We start from the raw sequence: 24619 nt of genomic DNA on the forward strand, positions 1-24619 counted from the left end.
CAGAACAAAACCCCAAGAAAAGAACTAAGCAAAATGGAGATAAGCAACCTAACAGATACTGAGTTCAAAGTACTGCTTATAAGGATGCTCAATGAACTTAGTGAGAACCTCAGTGAACTTAGTGAGGGCCTCAAGAGCATAAAAAAGGACCAGTCAGAAATCATGGATACACAGTTAGAATTGAAGGAGGCATTAACTGAAATAAAGAATAATTTACACAGCTTCAATAATAGAGTACGTAAATCCAAGGAGCAAACCATTGATTTGGAATATAAGGAATCAAAAAATGCCCAATCAAAACAGCAAAAAGAAAAAAGAATCCAAAAAAAATGAGCATAGTGTAAGGAGACTCTGGGACAACTTCAAGCATGCCAACATTCGCATCTTGGGGGTGCCAGAAGGAGAAGAGCGAGAACAAGAAATCGAAAACCTGTTTGAAACAATAATGGCAGAAAATTTTCCTAACTTGGTGAAGGAAACAGACATACAAGTCCAGGAAGCACAGAGAGTCCCAAACAAGATGAACCCCAAGAGGCCCACACCAAGGACACATCATCACCAAAATGCAAAAGGTTCAAGACAAAGAGAGAATCTTAAAAGCAACAAGAGAAAAGCAGCTGGATACCTACAAAGGAGTTCCCATTAGGCTGTCAGCTGATTTCTCAAAAGAAACTTTGCAGGCCGGAAGGGAGTGGCAAGAAATATTCAGAGTGATGAAAACCAAGAACCTACAACCAAAATTACTCTATCCTGCAAAGCTGTCATTTAAAATTGATGGACATGCCCTGGCCGGTTTGGCTCAGCGGTTAGAGCGTCGGCCTGCGGTCCTGAGAGACCCGGGTTCGGTTCCCGCTAAGGGCGCGTACCTCGGTTGCAGTTTGTCCCCGGCCCTGGTCGGTTGTGCGGGTGGCAGCCACTCGATGTGTCCCTTTCACATCGATGTTTCTCTCTCTCTCTCTGTTCCTCTCTCTCCCTCCCACTCTACCTGAGCAAAAAATGGAAAAATGTCCTCGGGTGAGGATAAAAATAAATAAATAAATAAAATTGATGGACATATAAAAACTTTCCCAGACAAGAAAAAGTTAAAGGAGTTCATCACTACCAAACCGTTATTATATGAAATGATGAAGGGTCTTTTTGAAGAAAAAGATAAAATGTATGAACAAACAAAATGGCAATGAATACATATCTATCAACAATGGAATCTATGAACAAAATGAACAGGTAGAACAGAAACATTCTCATAGATACAGAGAACATTTTGTTGGTTGCCAGTTGGGAGGGGGGTTTGGGGAATGGGTGAAAAAGGTGAAGGGATTAAGAAGCACAAATTCATTGCTAGACTGACAAACCTCAAAGGGAAAGGGGTTGGGGGGGGTGGGAAGAAATAAACCAAAGAACTTATATGCATAACCAATGGACACAGACATTAGTGTGGGAAAAGGTGGGAGGGGGGCAGGAGTGAGGAGGAGGGGGTCAATGGGGTAAAAATGTGGAACATCTGTAATACATTTTACATCCAACAATAAAGATTTAAAATAAAAAAATTAAAAAAAAAAGAATTCACATTGTTGAGCATTCAATTAATCAAGTTATATTATTTCAGTCATGGATTTAACCTGCACTGGGACTCTTTTGAGATATAGAAAGAAAGAAAAAACCACTGTGCTGGGATCGTACTTCCCCTTCCCTACCTCATCCAGGCTGGGCATCGTATTTGTACATCAAAGAGCCAAGGCATGGGAGAAGGAATGGTTCAGTACAGGTTGTCACTAAAACTCTCTAAATGGTGGGTCAGTTCTGTCTTCTCATTTCTTCAAGGACAATGTGCCTTTCGGGCCATAGAAAGATGTTAAAAACAACTGGCCATTATGTCATTGCTGGAAGCTCTCTAAATTCTGCTTCTTGTGATTAAGTTTGTTCTCCTAAGATGCTCAAAGAGACTAAAAGCCCACCAAGCTTGTTTTCAGAATGACACCTAAAGAGAAATTTTTTTTAATGTGGAAGGCAAAAGCCTGTGAACCTGACCTCACAAACTAGAGTTGAATTTCTGACAACCAACACGAATTAATGAAATTCCTAGGCATACTAAACATCATAAACTTCTAATATCATTCCAAACTGCACCTTTGGTGACTTTCCAAGCTCTTGTCAAGCTTTTTGTTGCTTTATAAAAATAAAATAAAACAAATCTTAAAATCCAAACTCTCATTTTTTTTATTTTTAAACTTATCTTTATTGTTGAATGTATTACAGATGCCCCCCTTTTTACCCCCATTGACTCCCTCCTCCCTGCTCCCGCACCCCTCCTGCCTTCCCCACACTGTTGTCTGTGTCCATTGGTTATGCATATAAGTTCTTTGGTTTATCTCTTACCACCCTTTCTCCCCCCTTCCCTTTGAGGTTCATCAGTCTAACAACCAATTTGTACTTCTTAATTCCTTCACCTTTATCACCCATCCACCAGCCCCCTCCCATCTGGCAACCAATAAAAAGTTCTCTGTATCTATGAGTCTGTTTCTGTCCTGCTTGGTCATTTTGTTTGTAGATTTATTATTGATATATATGTATTTACTGCCATTTTATTGTTCATATTCTTGTTCTTCTTCAAGAAGACCTGTCAACATTTCATGTAATAATGGTTTGGTGAGGAACTCCTTTAGCTTTTTCTTGTCTGGGAAACTCTTGATATTTCCATCAATTCTAAATGATAGCTTTATAAAATAGAGTAATCTTGATTGTAGGTTGTTGCTTTTCATCACTTTGAATATCTCTTGCCACTCCTTTCTGGCCTGCAATTCTTTTAACGAGAAATCAGCTGACAATCTTATGGGAGCTCCTTTGTAGGTAACAAACTGCTTTTCTCTTGCTGCTTTTAAGATTCTCTCTTTGTCTTGAACCTTTTGCATTTTGATGATGATGTGTCTTGGTGTGGAGCTCTTTGGGTTCATCTTGTTTGGGACTCTCTGTGCTTCCTGGACTTATATGTCTGTTTCCTTCACCAAATTAGGGAAGTTTTCTGTCATTATTTTTTCAAATAGGTTTTCAATTTCTTGCTCTTTCTCTTCTCCTTTTGGCACCCCCGTGATGTGAATGTTGGTACACTTGAAGTTGTCCCAGAGGCTCCTCACATTGTCCTCGTTTTTTAATTTTGGATTCTTTTGTTCTGATTGGGTGTTATTGCTTCCTTACATTCCAAATTGATGGTTTGCTTCTTAGCTTTGCCTACTCTACTATTGATTCCCTGTAAATTATTTTTTGTTTCAGTTAGTGCATCCCTCATTTCTGACTGGTCCTTTTTTATGCTCTTAAAGTTCTCACTAATTTCCTTGCCATTCTTGCTAAGTTCATTGAAATTCTCATTAAGTTCATTGAGCATCCTTACAAAGTATTTTGAACTCTGCATCTGTTAGATTGCTTATCTCCATTTTGTTTAGTTCTTTTCCTGGAGTTTTGTTCTGTTCTTTCATTTGGGACATGTTTCTTTGTCTCCTCATTATGCTGCTTCCCTATGTTTGTTTCTATGTATTAATTAGAGTTGATATGTCTCCTAGGCTTCCTAGGGTGGCCTATTGTTGTAGGTGTCCTGTAGGGTCCAGTGGCACAGACTCCCTCATCACCCCAGCTGGGTCCTCGAGGTGCACCCCTCATGTGGACTGTTCACCATTCTGTTGTAATTGAGTCTTGACTGCTGTTGGCACATCAATAGGAGGGATTTACTCAGGCTGATCAGCTGCAAGGACTGGCTGTGCCCACTGACCACTGACCTCTGACTACCTTGGAGGATCAGCTGTGCAGGTCCCACCACACAGAGTAATACTTACTTCAGCAGGGCTCTGGTATCCACTGAGTCCACTCATTGAGTGTGTCACTTCTGGAGGTGGTTGGGTGGTGGTGCTTCGATGTGGTCTGAAGCTGTCCACTGGGTGTACTGGCTCTGGGGCAAGGTCAGTCTCTGCCTGGGTTCTACCTGTGACCACCAGACATAAGCTACAAAGCGATCTACAGATGGCTGCTTCTTGTGCTGGTCCTGGAGGTGCCCAGGTAAAGCCAATGTGTGAGCCAAGGCTGGCTGCTTCTAGTTCTAGGCCTAGGGCCAGTTAGCTAAAGGTATGGGGCTGATTGAGGCCAGAAGCTGCTTGTTTGAGAGAATTTAGGAAAATCTGAAGCAAGAGCCAAGACAGGCCAATCCCATGGTAAAGCCACTGGAAAAAGCTTGAGTGGACTTGAAAGTTGGGTGGGACAGGGCCTCAGAGAATCACCAGGGTGGGCCAAACAGTGTGAACCAGGTTGCCGGAGTCCCAGAGGTGGCAGCTGTCTGCCACCCCAGGGAAGGGCTCACCAAAGGAACAAAGGCCTCTGACAGCATGTCTGTCCAGGAGAAAGCTGCCCCTCCAGCTCTTGCCCCAAAGCCAAACAACTCAGTTCTTCTCAGTATGTCTCTGGTGCCTTTCAAGCTGCCTCCCCCATACTGGAGCCCAGAGGGAGCAAGTCTGAGTAAGTCCGTGTGTGGGCCCTTTAAGAGAAACTGCTGGGGCTCCAGCTGCCTCAGCCTCCCTCAACCTCAGTTCCCACTGGTTTTCCAGCCAGAAGTTATGGGGACTTCTCTTCCTGGCACTAGAACCCTGAGATGGGGGGCCTGGTGTGGGAGGGGGACCCCTCACTCCTCAGGGAGGACATTCCCAGCCGAGGTGTCCTCCTGATTTTTATCTGTCACACGTGGGTGTGGGACCAGACCATGCACTTCTGCCCCTCCTACCAGCCTCGATGTGGCCTCTTCTTTAATTCCGTAGTTGTAGGACTTCCATTCAGCTCCATGTCAGGCAGTTCTGAAGGATGGTTTTTCTATAGTTTAGCTGTAACTTTGATGTGGTTGTGGGAGGAGGCGATACCGCGTTTACCTACCCGCCATCTTGACCGGAAGTTCCCCAAACTAACTTATTAGCAGAGTGGACTGAACATTTCAGATGAACACAGATTAATAAGTCTTTTATTTAAATGAACAAACCCCAAAAATATCACATGGTTCTTTTACACTTGATCCGGTCCGCATGTCGTAGCTCATCTAGAACATTTCGAATGTTCTCGATACAAACTTCTCCTCTATAATGTTTTTTTGATGCAAGATTCCATACATTTTCAAATTCTTCATCCGAAAGCTTGACACCAATGTTACATAATATCTCTGTGATCTAGAAGAAAACATTGAAAGCCAAGACAAGATTTATACATTGAATAATCTGTATTTTTGCAATATGTTTCTAATATATGACTATGAATATTTATCCAAAAAAGGTATGTGGGGGAAGAGAAGGGTAATTTGTGTGTGGTAGGTACATGTGTGTGTGCTTATTACATACAATGACCAAATATCAATATTCCAGTTCTTTCATTTCAGGAATAATTTTGTTAAGATGAATATGAGGGCCTTAGCTGGTTTGGCTCAGCAGTTAGAGCATCGGCCCACGGACCAGAGAAACCCGGGTTCGGTTCCCGCTAAGGGCATGTACCTCGGTTGCAATTTGTCCCTGACCCGGTTGGGGTTGTGTGGGTGGCAACCATTCGATGTGTCTCTCTCATGTGGATGTTTCTCTCTCTTTCTCTTCCCCCCTCTCTCCCTCTCTATCTGAAGGTAAATGCAAAAATGTCCTCAGGTGAGGATAAAAAAAAAAAACAAAGATGAATGTGAGGGTGTTCGACTATAATAGCCAATATATAAAATTACTTACTTTCAACTTTAAGTGATTCTGTTTACTTTAAAGAGAGGCAACCAAACTCCAGCAGGAAAAAGTGAAGATAAAATACTTGCTGCATTTGAGCTCCATCTCAGTCACTTCTTTGTTGTTGTTGTTAATCCTCACCCAAGGATATTTCTCCATTGATTTTTTTTTTAGATAGAGTGAAAGGGAGGGAGGGAGAGAGAGACATCAATTGGTTGCCTCCTGAGACCAGGATCAAAACCTGCTACCCAGGCACGTACCCTTGACCAGGAATCAAACCCGTGACTGTCAGGTCTGAGGGCCGACGCTCTAACCACTGACCAAGACTAGCCAGGGCCTCAGTCACTTGCTGTCACCACGATCTTACATGTGTCATATAAACCCCATGAATGTTAGTTCCTCTTATTTAAAATAAGAACACTTATAAAATGTCTCTAACTGGCCTGTTGTAAGCAATAGTTATGGGTGCGTAACTGTCAGAGAGACTGTGGGCGCACAGCCAACTGACGGAGAAGACAGATCAGAGCATCTCGGAAACCAGCACACTTGGATTGTTCGTCATCTCTCTGCAGCGATAATTGTTAAGAGATGGAGAGGGAAAATATGCTTCTCATGTCCCAGAAAAAGTATAAGAAAGGAAAGATAAGAACTAGTAGTGGAAAGAAATGCTAGAATGAGTGGGAATAAAAGATTTGAAAAACAACAACAAAACTAAATTTAAAAGAGGAAAAAGATTTAACATAAAGCATACAGAAAAAAAGCAAAGAGGGAAATAAAAGAAAAGTTAGACAAGGAATAGGGAAGCCAAAGAAATAGAATAGTTGCAGAATACATCTATTACACAGCATCTGAACAATTAAAAGATCCCCTAGAAATGATGTGCCCTTGTGGGAAATTAACAGTGTAATCAAATACACTTGAAGTTCAGAAGCACAGCTCTGCCAGCAGCTGCACCTCAAGGTCCCAGTGCACAGCTGCCGCGTTTCCGTACCAGTGGCGGGTAAAGACTGTCCCTGCAGAGTGAACTCGCGAAGTGGTGTGAGTCCATCTCGGGCATCTCGGAGCTCCTCTCCCAGCCTCTCCCAGCCTCAGGAGGCAGACTCCCTCGTTCGGCATTCCATCATGGTGCACTGATTAACTAACATAATGCTTTTACAGAAACCCACATCTATTCTCAAGTTAATTTCAACCAGGCCTTTGGTTCTTACTTTTTTTTTTTTTAATCCTCACCGGAGGACATTTTTCCATTTTTTGTACAGATAGAGTGGGAGGGAGAGAGAGGAAGGGAGAGAGAGAGAGAAACATTGATGTGAAGGGACACATCGAGTGGCTGCCACCCGCACGACCAACCAGGACCGGGGACAAACTGCAACCGACGTACGTGCCCTTAGCGGGAACCAAACCCGGGTCTCTCCCGACCGCAGGCCGATGCTCTAACCGCTGAGCCAAACCGGCCAGGGCGGTTCTTACTTCTTATCTGGAATTATGAGGTAAAGGATGACTTCATTGTGAAAAGAATTTTAGGCTTCATACAACAAGCAGGAGACTTTTGTGAGTTTTTTGTTTGTGTTTTTTGTTGTTGTTGTTGTTGTTGTTGTTGTTGTTTTGGCAACCCTGGCCTCCTATTTCACAGGCCCCAAGTGGCTGAAGGAATTGAAAATGTAGACGAGGAGCACCTCTTCCCTGACTCGCTGTGGAGGACCCTGGCTTCCTTCTTTGGAACCAGCCAGCAGACACTGTCCTCTGAGCTTCTCCTTTCCTGTCTCCTCCGCCTCAGCAGAGTGAATTACTGCAATAAATCTCTTGTTAATGTAGTATTTGGTAAGTTTTCAAGCCATCAACCCTTCACCTGAAGTCCCAGAAGGCATATGTCTATTCACATCATTTCTACCTCCAGATAGGAAGGTTCTGAGGAAACAACTCAGGACAGCTCTGACCAAGCTGTCTGACCAAGCACTGCTACTAATCCTCGGTCCTCTGGAGCCCAGTGGCTAACTGGCTGCTCCTGCTTTATAACCCATAACCCATCGAGGAAGATAGGAGATGGGATATGAGGACCATGTCTTGTGGGAAACAAACAAGAAAACAAGATACATGGGCTGACATAGAACAGGACAGAGTAGTTTAAATCAGTGCTGTTGCAGATCATCTGAGACAGGATAGCAGTGCATCAGGAGGGTGGTAGACTGGCCCTCTCTATGCTCACTCTTTGGTTCTGCAGACCCAAGAACTTAAACAAGGAAGGGATTGATCCTTTTTGCTTTTTTTCAACTAAGAATGTTATTGAATGTTTTAGGAAAACATTTTTCTTTTATCATAGGTCATAGTGAATATATGACGTGAAAGTAATGCTTACTATCACAGAGTAAATTCTACTTCGAGTCGTACCAAAGTATCACAACTCAATTGAGCATTACCCTCAAGAATCCTTCATTTGGCAATCCTGATGAGTTCTGATGTCAAATTTTATGAAGTCTAATATTAAATAGTTGTTGATAAACATTTCTATATTTGTGTATTTATGCAAAGTTGACATTTCTTTCTATCCTTTTGAAATAATATGCTGTACCTCTTTTTTTGATCTGGTTTGGAAGAAGTCTCTTTCAAACACTCCTTTCTGGCTGAAGATGGTAGGATGTAGTAATGAATAGGCATTGCCCTCTTCACCATAATTCATTCTATCACTGATGCGGCGAATCCGGGGGGCAGGAATATCAGACCGAACGGTTGGAACACCATAAATGGGATAACCTAGGACACCAAAGAGGAAAGAAAACACACATTTTGAAACAAAACTATGTAATTCAGTAGCCACCAGCTACATGTGGCTATTGTGAACACTTGAAATGTGGCTAGTCTGAATTTGAGATGTGCTGTAAGTATAAAATACACAATGACTATCAAAGATCTTATAACAAAAGAGTGAGATATTCAATTAATCACTTTGTATTGATTATATATTGAAATACTATTTTAGAAACACATATTATATACATTATATATATACACACACACACACACACACACTATTAAAATTAATTTCACTTGTTTTCGTTTTTGTAATGTGGCTACTAAAAATGTGTAAGTACATATGACTCCAGTTATATTTCTACTGGACAGCATTATTCTAAAGAATAGCAAAACTGCCCTGGCCAGTTTGGCTCAGCGTTTAGAGCATCAGCCAATGGACCGGAGAGTCCTGGGTTCGGTTCCCACAGAGGGCATGTACCTCAGTTGCAATTTGTCCCCGGCCCCAGTTGGGGTTGTGTGGGTGGCAACCACTCAATGTGTCTCTCTCACATCGATGTTTCGCTCTCTCTCTTCCCCCCTCTCTCCCTCCCACTTTATCTGAAGATAAATGCAAAAAAATGTCCTGGGGTGAGGATAAAAAAATAAGTAAAAAAAATAAAAAATAAAGAATAGCAAAACCTCATTACACCACAATGGACAGCAAGTCTATAAAATCCAGTTACAAAAAATATGTAAATCCTTAATCATGTCCTTGGACTAAGGACATGATCTTGATCAATATAAAATAGTCTTTCTAAATAACCAATATTCACGATGCTCAATATAGAGATAGAGGGTGTTATGGGTTAAACTGTATCTTCCCCAGATTTATATGTTAAAGTTCTAGTCCCTAGTATCTAGAATGTGACCTTATTTGGAAATAGGATCATTGTAGATGTAATTAATTAAGATGAGATTGTATGGAGTAGGTCCCTACTCTATTGTGACTGGGGTCCTTAAAGAAGGGGGCATTTGGCTCTGGCCGGTTTGGCTCAGTGGTTGGAGCGTCAGCCTGCGGACCAGAGAGCCCTGGGTTCGGTTCCTGCTTGGGGCATGTACCAAAAAAAAAGAAAGGGGACATTTGGCCACCGACACTCACACAGGAGAACCCCATGTAAAGATGGAGGCAGAGATCGAAGTGATGAGGCAGGGAACAGACTCTCCCTCACAGCCCTCAGAAGGAACCAGCCCTGCTGTCACCTTGATCTGGGACTTTTAACCTCCAGAACTGTGAGATGATAAATGTGTGTTGTTTAAGCCACGCGGTCTATGGCACTTGTTACAGCAGCCCTAGCAAACTACTAGCTGGAGAATGAAGATAATGAGAATCGTTTTTATAAGAGTTCTTCAAATATTTGAAGGCAAATATGTGTGTAGCTATGGTTTAAAAATCTCCTAAAGTTCGGTGACATCTGAATTACTACGATGCATACCATTCAGTGTTCTGAGCTGTGATGGTTTCAATTTCATTAATATAGAGATAATCCTTCACTTAGATCATCACTAACAATTGTTCAGTTCAGCCCAAACTTACAGAGACCCCCAGGGTGCTTGGATACAGAATTAAGTGAAAGATCCTAGGCTTTGAGAAACTTCTGGTCTAATGGAAACAGAGGCTGGGGACAATGCAAGGACAGATGAAGGACATGTCACTTTCAAGTTTGCTGATCATGTCAAACCTCAACAAATACGTTGACATACTCACAAATGGAAGGAACGGCTCCTACAACTGCACTGATGTCAGAAGAAGTGGTCTTATAGTGACTGGAACCTTGAACGCTTGGCCTCTGCAGTGTCCGAAGGGTCTTTTCTGAGCTCCTTTTTAAGACAATATCTTCAGGTTTTATCAGGAGAGCTGGTTCGGATTCTTCAACATGAGCCTCAGCAGTGTTTGCACAATCTGGTTTTCTACCTTTAAGCAAAGAGAGAAAATGTACAGGAAGAAGTTACTACCTGGTTCTTACCACCCTGCAACAAAATCATTTTTCCCACTTAGTTTCTTCTGGTGGAAACTCAGACTGGGCTGGTATAAACCCCCCACGGATGCCAGCACCCCACTGTGGAAGAACAAGTTCAGGCCAATGTCACATCCCAGGAAACTGGAACCTGGTCTAATGCTGCTTTCTGCCATTCCACTCACTTGACCCTAGAATAAAGCTTTTAAATCTAAAAAAATAAAAAAACAAATTACCTATTTTTTTTTCTTTCCTCTTTTTAGTAATTAGAGCTTATTTTCATATTTAACTTGAACAACAGGATTAACAGTGTTGTTCCTAGGGCTTTAGGAAGATATAGCAAAAGACATATTTAGAGTTGTAAATTCCACACATACCTGATCATAGGAGGGAAACCCGTGTATTGAAACATTTGGAGAAATGATGAGACCTCACTGTGAGCTCAGGAACCGATTATATAAATAACTCCCTTCAAATCATTGTATAAAAGAAAGTCCTGAGACAGAACTGAGATTATAAAATTCTGACCTGTTTTGCAGCTTTCCTTTGCTGCCTCAATTCTGAAATTTAGGAGTACATTCCTGACATTCTTTCCGACAGAGCTGGTAAGGAGACAGCTAGCACTAGAGGGCGCTGTGGTCTTCCAATCGCTACAAGAATGCTTAGTTCTGAAAAAGCACAAGCAAGGTTTGCAAAGGCAAATGTAGCCCGGTATGAGTGGGGTGGGAACTGTGGCAAACCAGAAAGACATGCCTCTGTGAAGTCTGCACCCCCCATTCAGCACCTGCCAATTGTTGCCATGAAAGCATTCAGAGCCATTCCAGATCCTCTAATCCCCTCCCCAACCCCAACCCCCAACCCCGACACAAAAAAGCAAAAATCTGTTCGAGGCATGAAAAACAGTTCCTCAGAAAACTGTTCGAAAGGCACTGTCTTAAAGTACTTACCCCACACTATCACATTCCCTCCAGAAGTCAACAGTAAGATAGACTTGATACAAGAACATTCCTGAGCCCTTTCTGACCCACTGGCCACTATCTTAGAAGATAAAAATCTCAAGAATTCCATTGAAAGTGGCTGATAAAGTCAGGACCCACAATTCTGATATGAAAGACACTGGTTTGACAATAGCCTTCTGCTTTTCCCCCACTACTCATGAGTTGTGCCAAGAAGAAGAACGACACCCCATATTTCCAAGAGCATCATTAGGTAGGGAAGATTCTCCTGCTTCCCTGGTGGGTAGACTAGGAAGACCACCGCAGAAACGTGTACGGGCTCACATCATCAACACAACCCAAAATTTGGTTTTGGCCTTGCAGAAAGGTATGACCAAGGAATAAAAATAAAAACGGGAGTATCTTCACTTTTTAGAAGAGAGAAAATAAAAATGTAAACAACCTTTTTATTATTTTTTTTTAATCCTCACCTGAGGATATTTTTCTATTTATCTTCAGATAGAGTGGGAGGGAGAGAAAGGGAAAGAGAGAGAGAAACATCCACGTTAGAGAGACACATCGACTGGCTGCCTCCCACAGGATCCTGCCCAGGGCCAGGGACAAACTGCAACTAAGGTACGTGCCCTTGGCCAGAATCGAACCCACAACTCACTGGTTTGCAGGCCAACGCTCTACCACTGAGCCAAACCGGCCAGAGCAACAACCTTTTTAAATGGTCAACCCTCTCTAATAATCAAGATTTGAAAATTAAAGCAAATGATACATTATTATATACCAACTAAATGACAAGAATGTTTGAAATAACACTCAATCGTAACAGAGTTGAAGTAAAATTGTCTCACAGCCTTGGCTGATAAAGTGGCAAATTGGTAAAATCATTTAGAAAAGCAAAACGAAAATATATAAAGAGAGTTACTTCTGGGATAATAATAGCATTCATAAGAAGTGAGATATAATTAGAAACAGAAAGCTTTTTGAAAGATAATAATCGTTATAGTGTTACCCATATTACTTTAAAGCTGTCTGGAAACAACCTAAATTTCAAAGAGTAAGGAAATGGTTTAGTAATTCATAATACAACAGCAGAAGGGAACTGAAAATAAAGTTTACAGAAACCATAAAAGTATCTCTTCATTCCATAGAAATATGGAAGTTAAATTTAAAAAAATAAAAATGGTACATCCGCTATGATTTTAGCTATGTTTAAATATATACATACACACATACAAATATGTATATATATGATTAGTAGTGCAGAAAATATGTAAGCATGAAAATATTTGAATAAAAGTAAAGATCAAGTTTTCTTTTTTTAACAAAAAATTAAAAGATCAAATTTTTCTTTGTCAGATTCACTTTCCCTAGTTGAAAAGAACTACTTTATGAAAATGGTTTTCAAACAGCTTTTTAAGGAATTGTATATCATATTTTGGGCTTCTGAATAATTTTTTTTGCTTTTAATTTTTTTCTCTTAAATGAATAAATGTGGTTCTAAATTTAAAAGATACAAAAACATAGATTAGAAATTGTGTCTCATTGCTACCCTATCCCTCAGCTACCCAGTGCTCCCTCCCTGGAAATAGCAAATGTTATCAAATTCTTCCCTATTTTCCTACAGATAGTCTATGCATAAACAAGCAAGTAAATAAATACGTATATATGTGCATTTCTAAAATACATAATATGAAAGTGGAGATGAGCTTCTAGAAAAAGGAAAACATCAAAGTCCATTTAGGAATTTAGCAAAGCTTCAAAAATTACCTTTAATGACAACCCTCTCTTCATACTCTTTAAGAGGCAGTTTATCTTTCCAGTTAAGAAAATTTGCAAATTCCAGGTAGTTAATCAGCCCATCATCATCCACATCACAGTAGTCAAATAGCTGGTCCAGGAGCTTCTCATCCAAGTGCAAGTTGGCCTGCTCACAGGCTTCCCGGAGCTCAGCTTTATCTATTACCCCGTCTCCCTTCTGCTGGACACGAGGCAAAAACAGACGAAGTGAGCATTGTCTGCAAGACCAGGGTATGCAACAGCTATTATTTCGTTTAAGAAAAAAGAAAGAGCCCTGGCTGGTTTGGCTCAGCGGTTAGAGCGTCGGCCTGCGGTCCGGAGAGACCCGGGTTCGGTTCCCGCTAAGGGCGCGTGCTTCGGTTGCAGTTTGTCCCCGGCCCTGGTTGGTCGTGTGGGTGGCAGCCACTCGATGTGTCCCTTCGCGTCGATGTTTCTCTCTCTCTCTCCCTTCCTCTCTCTCCCTCCCACTCTATCTGTATAAAAAAAAAAAAGAAAAGAAAAAAGAAAGAGTTCTATCACATAAATTCAATGACTTTGTCTTGTTTGTCACACAGGAGTAAAATATTAAGCACGATTCATTGAGTTGGCCTGATCGTGCACAGTAATTTCAACCCTGGTTGGAGCAGGGTGTGGCTCACAATCTTTGTTAATTCTATTTAATACTTTTTTTTTTTTTAATTTAAATCATGCTGTTTCCACTGAGCAGATGTGACTGTGATTCACGTTTGACATGCCATCTGACCCACGCTGCGTCCTTCTGACAGCTCTCTACAGTGTTCGTGCTTTCGGGCTGTTCTGGTGTCCCCACTGGGCAGGACCGCTCCTCCACTCCACTGCCTGGTAACGAGGAGGAACCGGGGAAGTAGCTGCCACCCAAGTACAGGCAGGTGGATTCAGAGATGGCTGCCTGCCTGTTGTTAGCACTCCTATGGGCAAGAGGGGCCTGCCTCCAATTTGGTGGTCAGCCCTCACTGTAACAATTAGCACTGAGATTCATCCCGGTAGGGGAGGAGGGGTGTCACTCCCCCTTTCAGAGAACAGTTTAATACAGGAGCACCCACACTGAGTGTGACAGGAGAGAAATGTATGACGGCTCTGGGCAGAAACTGGCTGGTTCACTTGGGAAATGAGGGGAGCAGAGCACGTGATGCTTGTTAAGGAAGAATGGCAAGAGTCGGGAGGTCTTACCACGCAGCCCCTCCTGTGACCTATTTAGCCAGCCTTCGATCCATTTGAAGATGACAGTAAAAATCTAAGGATGTTTGCAGTGGGTCCCGGCTGCTATAAGGGAGCTTTGGCCTTCCCAGAGTGATTTCTCTGAGATAAAATATAAACAAAGGGGCGAGAGGAGAGAAGAGGAAGAGGAGGGAGGAAAGGAGGGGGAGGAGGAGGAGGAAGAGGGGAAAAAAAAGGAGAAAATATAAACCAAAAAAAAAAAAGAGAGAGAGAGAGATTTCTCTGAGACAGACAAGAGAAACCATAAATGACTCATTGATCAGTATTCAGCTCTTATGCCCAGGATTGGCTTTACAATGATGAAGGTGATCTCTGGAGACCAAGAAACTGACCCAACGATTCTAGATACATTCCTCTCATCAGATCCATAGGCCTGGAAAATGTCCTTAACCCGTATGTTGAAACAGAATGCAAATTTAAAACATCTCTCTTTTTTTTTAATGTGTCTGTTTCTATTCAAACATATTATCTTGACAAGGGAGCGACAAATGCCCTGGATTAAAGTAGACGTCTTTATAAAAGCCTCTCTGCTGAAAACCCAAGTCAACCAAAATTGCAAACCCCACAGCCCTGGCTAAAAAGCAATGTGGGCTGTGGCTGCTGAATCAAGACGTCTTCAAAACTGAAATAGACGGTGTCAGTAATGGTGACTCTGCTGCCCAGTATAGGGCTTTGTGTGGACTGAAGACACTGGTGGTGTTTTTCATTCATGTGGCCTGTCAACTTGGGTGGTTTGTTTCTTTGAGCTGCCTACCGACACCATACCACTCAAAACTGAAAGTATATGTTTCTTACTCACCGGTGCAGAACCCCTCTCTCCCTCTGCACCCTTGATCTCTCTCCCCACACCCCAACCTTAGCAGCTCTAAGAAGAAAGATGACTAGATGTGGGACTAAGTAAGGTCTCCTCATCCCCAAGGGGGATCAAAGGCCACATGCATCTGTTCAAGTATGTTGTGGAACTTCAGGGAGCCACTCAAACTTGTGTGGCTTCTTTGGATACAGGTGCCAAAGTCATCATCCTACTCAGTCTGCAGGAGGAAGAAAGGTCTGGATGCAGCTAGAGGGGGTGGGCAGGGTTTGTTTGATGTGGAGAAGGAAAACTAGCAATAGAGTATTTCTGTGGCTTCCACTGCGAAATGTATAAGTGATATTGATACTGTATACGCCTATAGTAGGAATGTTAAGAGCCAGAGGCCCTTATGATCAAGAAGAGCCACATGTAGAGAACTGCTAGTACCTTTTGGGCCCCACAACCCTAATGACCTCTTTGAGCTACAAGTCTCCATGACTAATGGGTTTGCCACTTAGAGCCTCTGGAAAAGAGAGGCAACCTCCACTTGAAGGTGCCCCTTGAGGTTTAAGGCTCACTGCCCCCTAACCCAGACACCTTTTGAAAAGCACGCTATTAGCCAGTTACTGAGCTCTTGTTGAAACTGAACACTGACCCATGAAGGCCTTGTAACTTTCCAGAGTGATCAGCATTTTGAAGTGAGCCAACTTGGACTCAATGATTAACAAGATAGAAAGGGCCTACTAAGGCTCATTTGTGAAATGGTAATGGTATATCCAAGAAGGCAGCCAGCCTGACCCCAGAAACATCTCAGCTTCACATGAAAAGGGCCACAATCCTTTAGAGGAAAACTTTATTTATCTTTGTTCCCTGAAGCAAAAGCCACTGGCTCAGTAAGACCCTTAATTCTCAGAGGCTCCCCATGTGCTTGGGCCAGTGGTTCAGTAACCTGAAAGTCAAGGGTCTTTACTGGGCTGCTGTGGCTTTAAATCCAATGAGAGCTATGAAGGACCAAAAATAGACACAGTCATTCTACTCAGTGAAGAGAACTCAAGGCCATTCTCATGGCTCTGGCCAATACTCCCCTTGGTGAACCTGTTACAGTTTTACTGACTCTTGCTGTTGTCAATGGCCTGCCTGTTTGTTTTGCAACTTAGAAAGCTACAAACTAAGATTAAAGACACTTCTTTTTCAGTCTGAAAACTATGGAAACAAATCATGGTTATTGGATGAGACATCTGGGTAATTCACATAGATAACCATGATAAGGGTCCAATTCTCCAATGAGAATAACTGGAATTCAAGCTTCTGATTAAGCCTGACCCATTCAGATTGCCACCATCACTGCCTGGATCCACCGTTGTCCTAGACATGGCAACTCACCCACCATAACAGACAAGGCCCAAAGTAAAGCATTCTGTTTCAGATGCAGAGGTGCCAAACTATGAATCCTGCCAAAAGTTGACCCATTTGTCCCATGATGCAGGAGGACACATCACACATGACATTGCTCCATGCTCCTGACAGATGGACTACATCCAACCTTCGTTCCCTCTCAGAGCTATTAATGGTGCCTCACCACTGTTGACACATTTTCAAGTCATGGAACTGCTATTCCAGTCTACAACCAGCTCCAGTCGCAACAGGATGGCCCATGAAATTCACTTGAGTCATGTGTTTTGCTTTCTGGACCTTTTCAGTCTGACAGTGGTGTGCCTCATAACCCCAAAGCTACTCAACAATGAGCTGTTCAGCAAGGTATTCAATGAACCTTTCCTGCTTTCAACCATCCACAGCCATCTGGTGTTACTGAGCTTTGGAACAACCTTCTCAAAAATTGACTACCTTCCTTAACAGCTCCTGCTCATACATCTTTTTTTTTTTTACCCTTACCCGAGGACCTTTTTCCATTTTTTATTCAGATACAGTGGGAGGGGGGGAGAGAGAGAGAGAGAGAGAAACATCGGCGTGAAAGGGACACATCGAGTGGTTGCCACCCACACAACCCAACCAGGGCCGGGGACAAACTGCAACCGAGGAACAAGCCCTTAGCGGGAACTGAACCCAGGTGTCTCTGGACTGCAGGCCGACACTCTAACCGCTGAGCCAAACCGGCCAGGGCCTGCTCATACATCTTACAGTAAAGCAGTTTCATCTCTAAATGCAGCTGTCCCCAAAATGAAATCCATACCATCTCAGCTACATCATGTATATATAGACCTATTTTGAAAATTTGGGACTCTGTTGTGACCATTCTTGGACATGATACACTTTCTTCCCTCTAGATTTTAAGTTCCCTAAGTGGGAAGTCTATACATTATCCAGGATAATGTTTGATGTATTGTGAGTGTTCCATAAATGAAAAACTTAATCCTCTAAGCCAAAAAGATTAATTTAGGGAATCATATTTTATTTGTTCTGTTTTGGGCTTTGTTTTTTTTTTTGTTTGTTTTTTTGCCATTAAATTAAAAATGGGCATTCAACAATATAAGATTCAAATAATCAAAAAGTGTCCTACAGCTGTCGTAGGAAGACCCACATCTTATTAGCCTCTCGGAAGAAAAGCTCCTCGAGGACACTGAGCACTACACCGTGCATATTAAAATCTTACTATTTAAAAGGTGTATCAGTATTAAATAATTCTCAGTAATTTTCTCCCTGCTTAATTTAATTTTATCACAAGGAATATGCCTTGTGGTTCTCGAAGATAATCAACAGCTATTAAGATGATCATCTTGCCTATAACTGCATTTAAAATAAAGAATTTTTAAAAAGCAGAGCACTCTGTATTATGGTAGGTGTTCTTACTCAAACCACTGCTATATAAATTTCCCCAGATACCATCTATGTAAAATGCTTAGATTTGAGTTAAAATGTACTTATTTTAGCCCAGCCAGTGTGGCTCAGTGGCTGAGCATCGACCCATGCATCAAGAGGTCGTCAGATTCTCGGTCAGGGCACATGCCCAGGTTGTGGACCGATCCCCAGTGGGAAGCATGCAGGAGGCGGCTAATCGATGTTCTCTCTCATCAATGTTTCTATCTCTCTCTCCCTCTCACTTTCTCTCTCTTTATTTATTTTTTTATCCTCACCTGAAGACATTTTTCCATTTTTTATTCAGATAGAGCAGCAGGGAGAGAGAGGAAGAAAGAGGGTGAAACACTGACGTGAAAGGGATACATCAAGTGGCTGCCACCCACATGATCCAACCAGGGCTGGGGACAAACTGAACCAAGGTACGTTCCTTTAGCTGGAACCAAACCCAGGTGTCTCTTGACTGCAGGCCGACGCTCTAACTGCTGAGCCAAACCAGCCAGGGCTCACTTTCTCTCTCTTTAAAATCAATAAAGGAAAAAACAAATATTAAGTGTAACTTTTCAAAACTGTACTCAATGGTGGAAGAGAAATAGGAATAATATTTTTTCCCTTTTGAGATAAACTAAAATTATTCTGTTCTTTTTTCCTTCTCATATTAAAATTAATATTACCACATTGTCATAGATTTATTTATATACTTTTATTTGTTTATATAAGAGTCATTCTAAAATGGTTCTGAGGCTGCCAAGGAAAATAAATACAATTAATAAAAATAAGTACAAAATAAAAACAGAATCAAAACAAAGGGAGGAAATCAGGGCAAAGAAAATATAAGGATGGAAAAAATTAAGATGAAACCTGAATAAAAAGATCATACAGCCTAGCCAGTGTGGCTCAGTGGTTGAACATGGACCCATGCATCAAAAGATTGCCAGTTTGATTCCCAGTCAGGGCACATGCCCAGGTTGTGGGCCCGATACCCAGTGGGGGGCATGCAGGAGGTAGCCCACCAGTGTTCTCTCTCATTGATGTTTCTATCTCTCTCCCTCTCCCTTTCTCTCTCTCTCTAAAATCAATAAAGAAAAAAAATTTTTTATTAAACAAAACAAAAAAGATCATACAACATGTATGCTACAAGATCATGTTCACAAACTAAATCAGTTTCATTGAATTGGTTCTGAGCTTCCTGGTGACCAAGTCAAAAAGGTCTGGACAATTAGTACAAAATTCATGCTGTTCATGAGGTAAAAACAAACCAAATACGTAGATGAAGCACAGTTATTTCCTGTAGAAAGATTGGGTTTCCTTATAAAGAAGATGCATGTGACAAAAATAAGTAGTCTCATGGGCATACTAAAAATGTGCCGTATTTCACAAGCAGTTTATGTAACAGCATTCCTTAGTATAACCTAAAGGCAAGCAGCCTGGTAAAGCTATCCTGTGAGGACCTATAATGGCATCCGGTAATTGTGCAGCTCTAGGTTGATCTAACTTTATCAAAGGATAAAATTCAGAGTAGCTTGAAAATTGCCTTCTCAAAACTGAAACCACACCCTGCTCCCCCAGGGGGGAAACATTCTAAGTTTGAGTGATGGTGATAGTGGTACAAGAACCACACTTTGACCACCATTGATCTACTGCAAAGGTCAGAAAACTTCTGTCAAGGACCAAAAAGTACATATTTTAGGTTTGGCTGCACTACTCTGCATGTGTACTGCAAAAGCAGCCATAGAAAATACTGAAAACCAATGGGCATGTGAAACTATTAACTAAAACAGGTGGTGGACTGGATTTGACCCACAGGCCATAGTTCCCTGGCCCCTGGTCTATACCAATCTGCCGGGACCTGTAAGCCCATGCATTGACCCAAAAGCTCTCTCTGCTACCTACTACCGGCCTTGTCATAGTGCCTGAAGGCTGCCAGCAAAGTGTCAAAGTTTTGGTAATTAACATTCTTCAAATGATGCCGAGCTGCTGCAACCAGGGCTCGCTGCCTATCCTTGCCTCGAAGATATTCACCCGGGAGTCTATTATAGATGAGATCATCAGCGCCTATTGAAGAGGGAGAAAAGGTCTTTTATCTGAATGTAAAGCTTGTCAATAGTATTCCCATCCTAACGAAAGACAGAGAGAGAGATAGAGCAACTTCTGTGAATGAAAAATCTCATACCTAATTCCAATGCTTAGGATCCAGCATGACAAAATCTTGTGCATAAAAAAGTACATCTTGATAAAAAATAATAATAATATTTCTGTTTTATGTGACTTCTCTGTTCAATGAAAAAAATCTAAATAAATACATTTTGTTGGGGAATCATTAGCCCCACTCGGCTGTCATTTCCTAGGACAGTGAAGGCCTACCGGCCTCTCAGCAGACACTCGTCCGAAATGCCGAGGACTGGAAAGCGTGGGCTGATTTCATGTGGGGCCAGTTTGCGTGCCTCGGAGTTGACTGAATCAGGGGAGCCCAAACTGGACTCAAATTCCCTACTCCGGATAACAGGAGCTTTTAGCCTGCCTTCAGTCTGCAGATCAAGTTCCCATTTCTCAAGCCTGTTTCTCCCCATACCACTACCAGTACCCCCACCCCATGCACAGCTTCATTAATTAAGGTCCTGACCCACAACCCCCTCAGTTATCTGGAAGTAATGACCTCTCCAATCCCCATGCTAAATCCCCCCGGTCCTGACCATTCCTTCGCTTTATCCTTCATGACTTAAAGGAACTTCCCTGAATTAATAATGCTACAAAACACTGTGTTGCATAAGCTCACATAAAATAAATATTTATTTTGTCAGTGAGTGGACTTCAGCTAAAACATTTTCAGTAGTAGTTCTTAAACTTGAGTGTTTATAAGAACCTCCGGAGTCAGACTATCTGGGCATGGGTCCCGGGAACATGCATATTTAATAAAGTCCCTGAGTGATTACTGCAGGCTACATTTTGAAAACCACTGATATAAAGTCCAATTCTGATAAGCTTTAGCATATCCCTTTGGATTTCTGCTATTAAGATTGCTCAGTGCCCTGGCCGGAGTGGCGCAGTTGGTTGGGCATTGTTCCATGCACCGAAAGGTTGCCAGTTCGAGTCCTAGTCAGGCACATGCCCAGGTTTGGGGCTCAATACCAGGTAAGGGGGGTACAGGAGGTAGCGGATGGATGTCTCACTCTCACATTGATGTTTCTCTGTCTCTCCCTTCTTCTTTCTCTAAAAATCAATTAAAAATCTTAAAAAAAAAAAAGTCTGCTTAAAAATAAAGACAAAACCCTGCTAAGTATTTCTGCAGCCACTTTATAAACTGGTTAATTGATTGGCTGGTGGGAAGCTCTTAATTATGTGATTGTAGAGTACAACACCTTCTCCAACTTGAATGTGCCTATAATTCATCTGGAAATATTGTTAAAATGCAGTTTCTGATTTGGGAGGTCTGGGGTGGAGCCTGAGAGTTTGCATTTCTAAGAAGCTTGCAGGGGACCCCAACACTGTCGGCCTGCAGATCACATTTTGAGTAGCAAGGGCCTAATACAATATTTGACTCATTAAAAGGCTCTCACTTCACTCTGGCTTGTTTAATACAGGCCACATTTATTTTCTTTTATTTTTTTCTTTCACTTTTATCATTTTATTTATTTATTTTTTAATTTTTTATTTTTTTTGTTACAGATGTTTCTCCTGCCACATTTATTTTCTAAATAAAATTGAGAGCCTTAACTGACTGAAGGTATTCATTACAACAGCTTTAACCTGTGCCTATTTCAAACATACTATAAAAACTTTTGTTTCTTCCTTGTGCTAGAAATTTTTCTTATTTAATATTCATATGATATTTTAAGCCTCTGAAATTAGAAACTTCGAGAGGAGATGGTGAACTTAGCTGCAGAACTTTGTCAGGGGGGTTGACGTTGTTTGTTTTGTAAGGAGAAAGTCTGTATATTTACCATAGTCGTCGGGACGAAGGCAAACTCCAAATGTGTGGTCTGGGGGAACATTCATTGTTTCTGCAATGCTATAAAACAAATCCTTTAGTTAAAATACCCATACATGGCATCCCTGGAATGTAAAATATGTTTACCATATGTTTTTAATAGCCCGTGTTTTCTCCTATAACCAAATTATGAAGATCAAACAGAAGTTCTCCAACAGATCTTTTCTCTGACCTTCCACTTGCATTAACAATGGCTGGATGCTTTCACTGGCTTTCAGTGGCCCCGATTTAAAAGAAAAAAAAAAACAGGACATATTCAAAGCAGAATTATGGAAGTATAGAAAGACAGAAGACAAGGAAGGGAGAGAAAAAATGAAACACAGTAAGTTAAATTTATGATATCCCAGAGATAAAGCTTTACACAAAATGTTCTCTCCCACTTCTCCAAATGCCCTCTCCTCCTTGGAGAACTCAACACTTTCCTGGAACCCCAAGCTCTAAAGAAGCTGATAAAGTTCCCTGGTAAACATAAAAAGGATGACATGATCTCACTTGTTTACGAAATATAATGAATAAAATAAGCTGACAGTCAACATGGATCCAGAGACATGGAAGTAGGGAACACACTGACATACCTCAGAGAGTAGGGGAATTAGAGGGGGGAGAGAAACCCAAGAACTTATACGCATAGGCAATGGACACAGACAATAGTGTGGGGAAGGCTGGAAGGGTTGAGAGCGGGGAGGAGAGGGTCAATGGGGGCAAAAAAGGGGAACATCTGTAATACTTTCAACAATAAATAAATAAAAGTAAAAAATAAAACACAAAAGGAGCCCAGCCGGTGTGGCTCAGTGGTTGAGCGTTGACCCATGCACCAAGAGGTCACCAGTTCGATTCCTGGTCAGGGCACATGCCCATGCTGTGGACCAAATCCCCAGTGAGGGACATGCAGGAGGCAGCCAATTAATGCTCTCTTGCATCAATGTTTCTATCTCTCTCTCTCCCTCTCTTCCTTTTTCTCTCTCTAAAAATCAATAAAGAAAAAATTTTTTTAAAAAAAACACTAAAGAATGGCCCTGGCCGGTTTGGCTCAGCGGTTAGAGCGTTGGCCTGCGGTCCAGAGAGACCCGGGTTCGGTCCCCGCTAAGGGCATGTACTTCTGTTGCAGTTTGTCCCTGGCCCTAGTTGGGCTCTGCGGGAGGCAGCCACTCAATGTGTCCCTTTCACGTCGATGTTTCTCTCTCTCTTCCTCTCTCTCCTTCTCACTCTAGCTGAACAAAAAATGGAAGAATGTCCTCGAGTAAGGATAAAAAAAAAAAACACTAAAGGATGACTTTCTCACTTAATAGATAGAAACTAATAGAACACAAACCAACATTTACCACCAGAGTACTTTTTAAATTCAATTCACAGACACTGTCTATTCAAAGTTAATCATTAACTTACGGATCTAAAACTCTTCCAAGTTTATGTTGAAACTTTTCTTTGAAATCATCAACTCTCTTGGATATAAACTTGGCTCCTTTTTTCCTAGAAAATTAGAAAATTGTCAATTATCTCCACTACCTAAAGTATTCTTGGCTGCCAAATATACATATGGTAAGAAAAATCATAGTATAATTTGGGCCATTAGAAAAATAAATTCAGTTTTCAAAGAAATTATATGCCATAAAAGAAAGCTCTAAAAAAGAAATAGAGGAAGATATAAAAAAGTGGAAGCACATACCCTGTTCATGGATTGGAAGAATTAACATAATTAAAATGTCCATACTACCCAAAGCAATCTATAGATTCAATGCAATCCCTATCAAAATACCAACAACATATTTCATAGAACTAGAACAAATACTTCAAAAGTTCATATGGAACCAAAAAAGACCCCGAATAGCCACAGCAATCTTGAAAAAGAAGAACAAAGTTGGAGGGATCACAATACCAGATATCAGGTTATACTACAAAGCGACTGTAACCAAAACAGCCTGGTACTGGCACAAGAACAGGCATATAGACCAGTGGAACAGAACTGAAAACCCAGAAATGGACCCAAGGCAATACGCTCAATTAATATTTGACAAAGGTGGCAAGAGCATACAGTGGAGTAAAGACAGCCTCTTTAATAAATGGTGTTGGGAAAATTGGACAGCTACATGCAAAAAAATGAAACTAGACCATCAACTTACACCATACACAAAAATAAACTCAAAATGGATAAAAGACTTAAATGTGACCCGTGAATCCATAAAAATTCTAGAAGAAAATGTAGGCAACAAAATTTCGGACATCATACGGAGCAGAATTTTCACTGATACATCACCTAAGGCAACAGAAATAAAGGAGAAAATGAACACATGGGACTACATCAAACTAAAAAGCTTCTGCACAGCAAAAGAAACAATCATCAAAATGGAAAGGCAACCCACTGTATGGGAGAACATCATTGCCAATGATGTATCAGATAAGGGGTTAATTACCAATATATACAGAGTGCTCATACAACTCCACAAAAGGAAGACAAAGAACCCAATTAAAAAATGGGCAGAGGAGTTGAATAGACACCTCTCCAAACAGGACATACAAATGGCCAAGAGACATATGAAGAAATGCTCAACATCACTAATCATCAGAGAGATGCAAAT

At 41.5% G+C, this 24619-nt stretch overlaps 1 protein-coding gene across 1 annotated transcript in view; it reads right to left on the reverse strand.

Moving 5' to 3' along the window:
• Positions 1 to 5018: 5018 nt before the first annotated feature.
• Positions 5019 to 24619, reverse strand: part of EFHB (EF-hand domain family member B) — a 42686-nt gene continuing 23085 nt past the window's right edge. Inside the window, exons 7-13 of the mRNA XM_036267474.1 lie at positions 23430 to 23513; positions 21997 to 22064; positions 19956 to 20110; positions 13183 to 13390; positions 10216 to 10422; positions 8290 to 8471; positions 5019 to 5192 (exon numbers count right to left, since the gene is read on the reverse strand). Of these exons, the coding sequence (XP_036123367.1) occupies positions 5019 to 5192; positions 8290 to 8471; positions 10216 to 10422; positions 13183 to 13390; positions 19956 to 20110; positions 21997 to 22064; positions 23430 to 23513 (1078 nt within the window). The remainder of the gene's footprint in view (positions 5193 to 8289; positions 8472 to 10215; positions 10423 to 13182; positions 13391 to 19955; positions 20111 to 21996; positions 22065 to 23429; positions 23514 to 24619) is intronic.

The sequence above is a fragment of the Molossus molossus genome, unplaced genomic scaffold, assembly GCF_014108415.1.
Source record: "Molossus molossus isolate mMolMol1 unplaced genomic scaffold, mMolMol1.p scaffold_m16_p_18, whole genome shotgun sequence".
Taxonomy (NCBI): domain Eukaryota; kingdom Metazoa; phylum Chordata; class Mammalia; order Chiroptera; family Molossidae; genus Molossus; species Molossus molossus.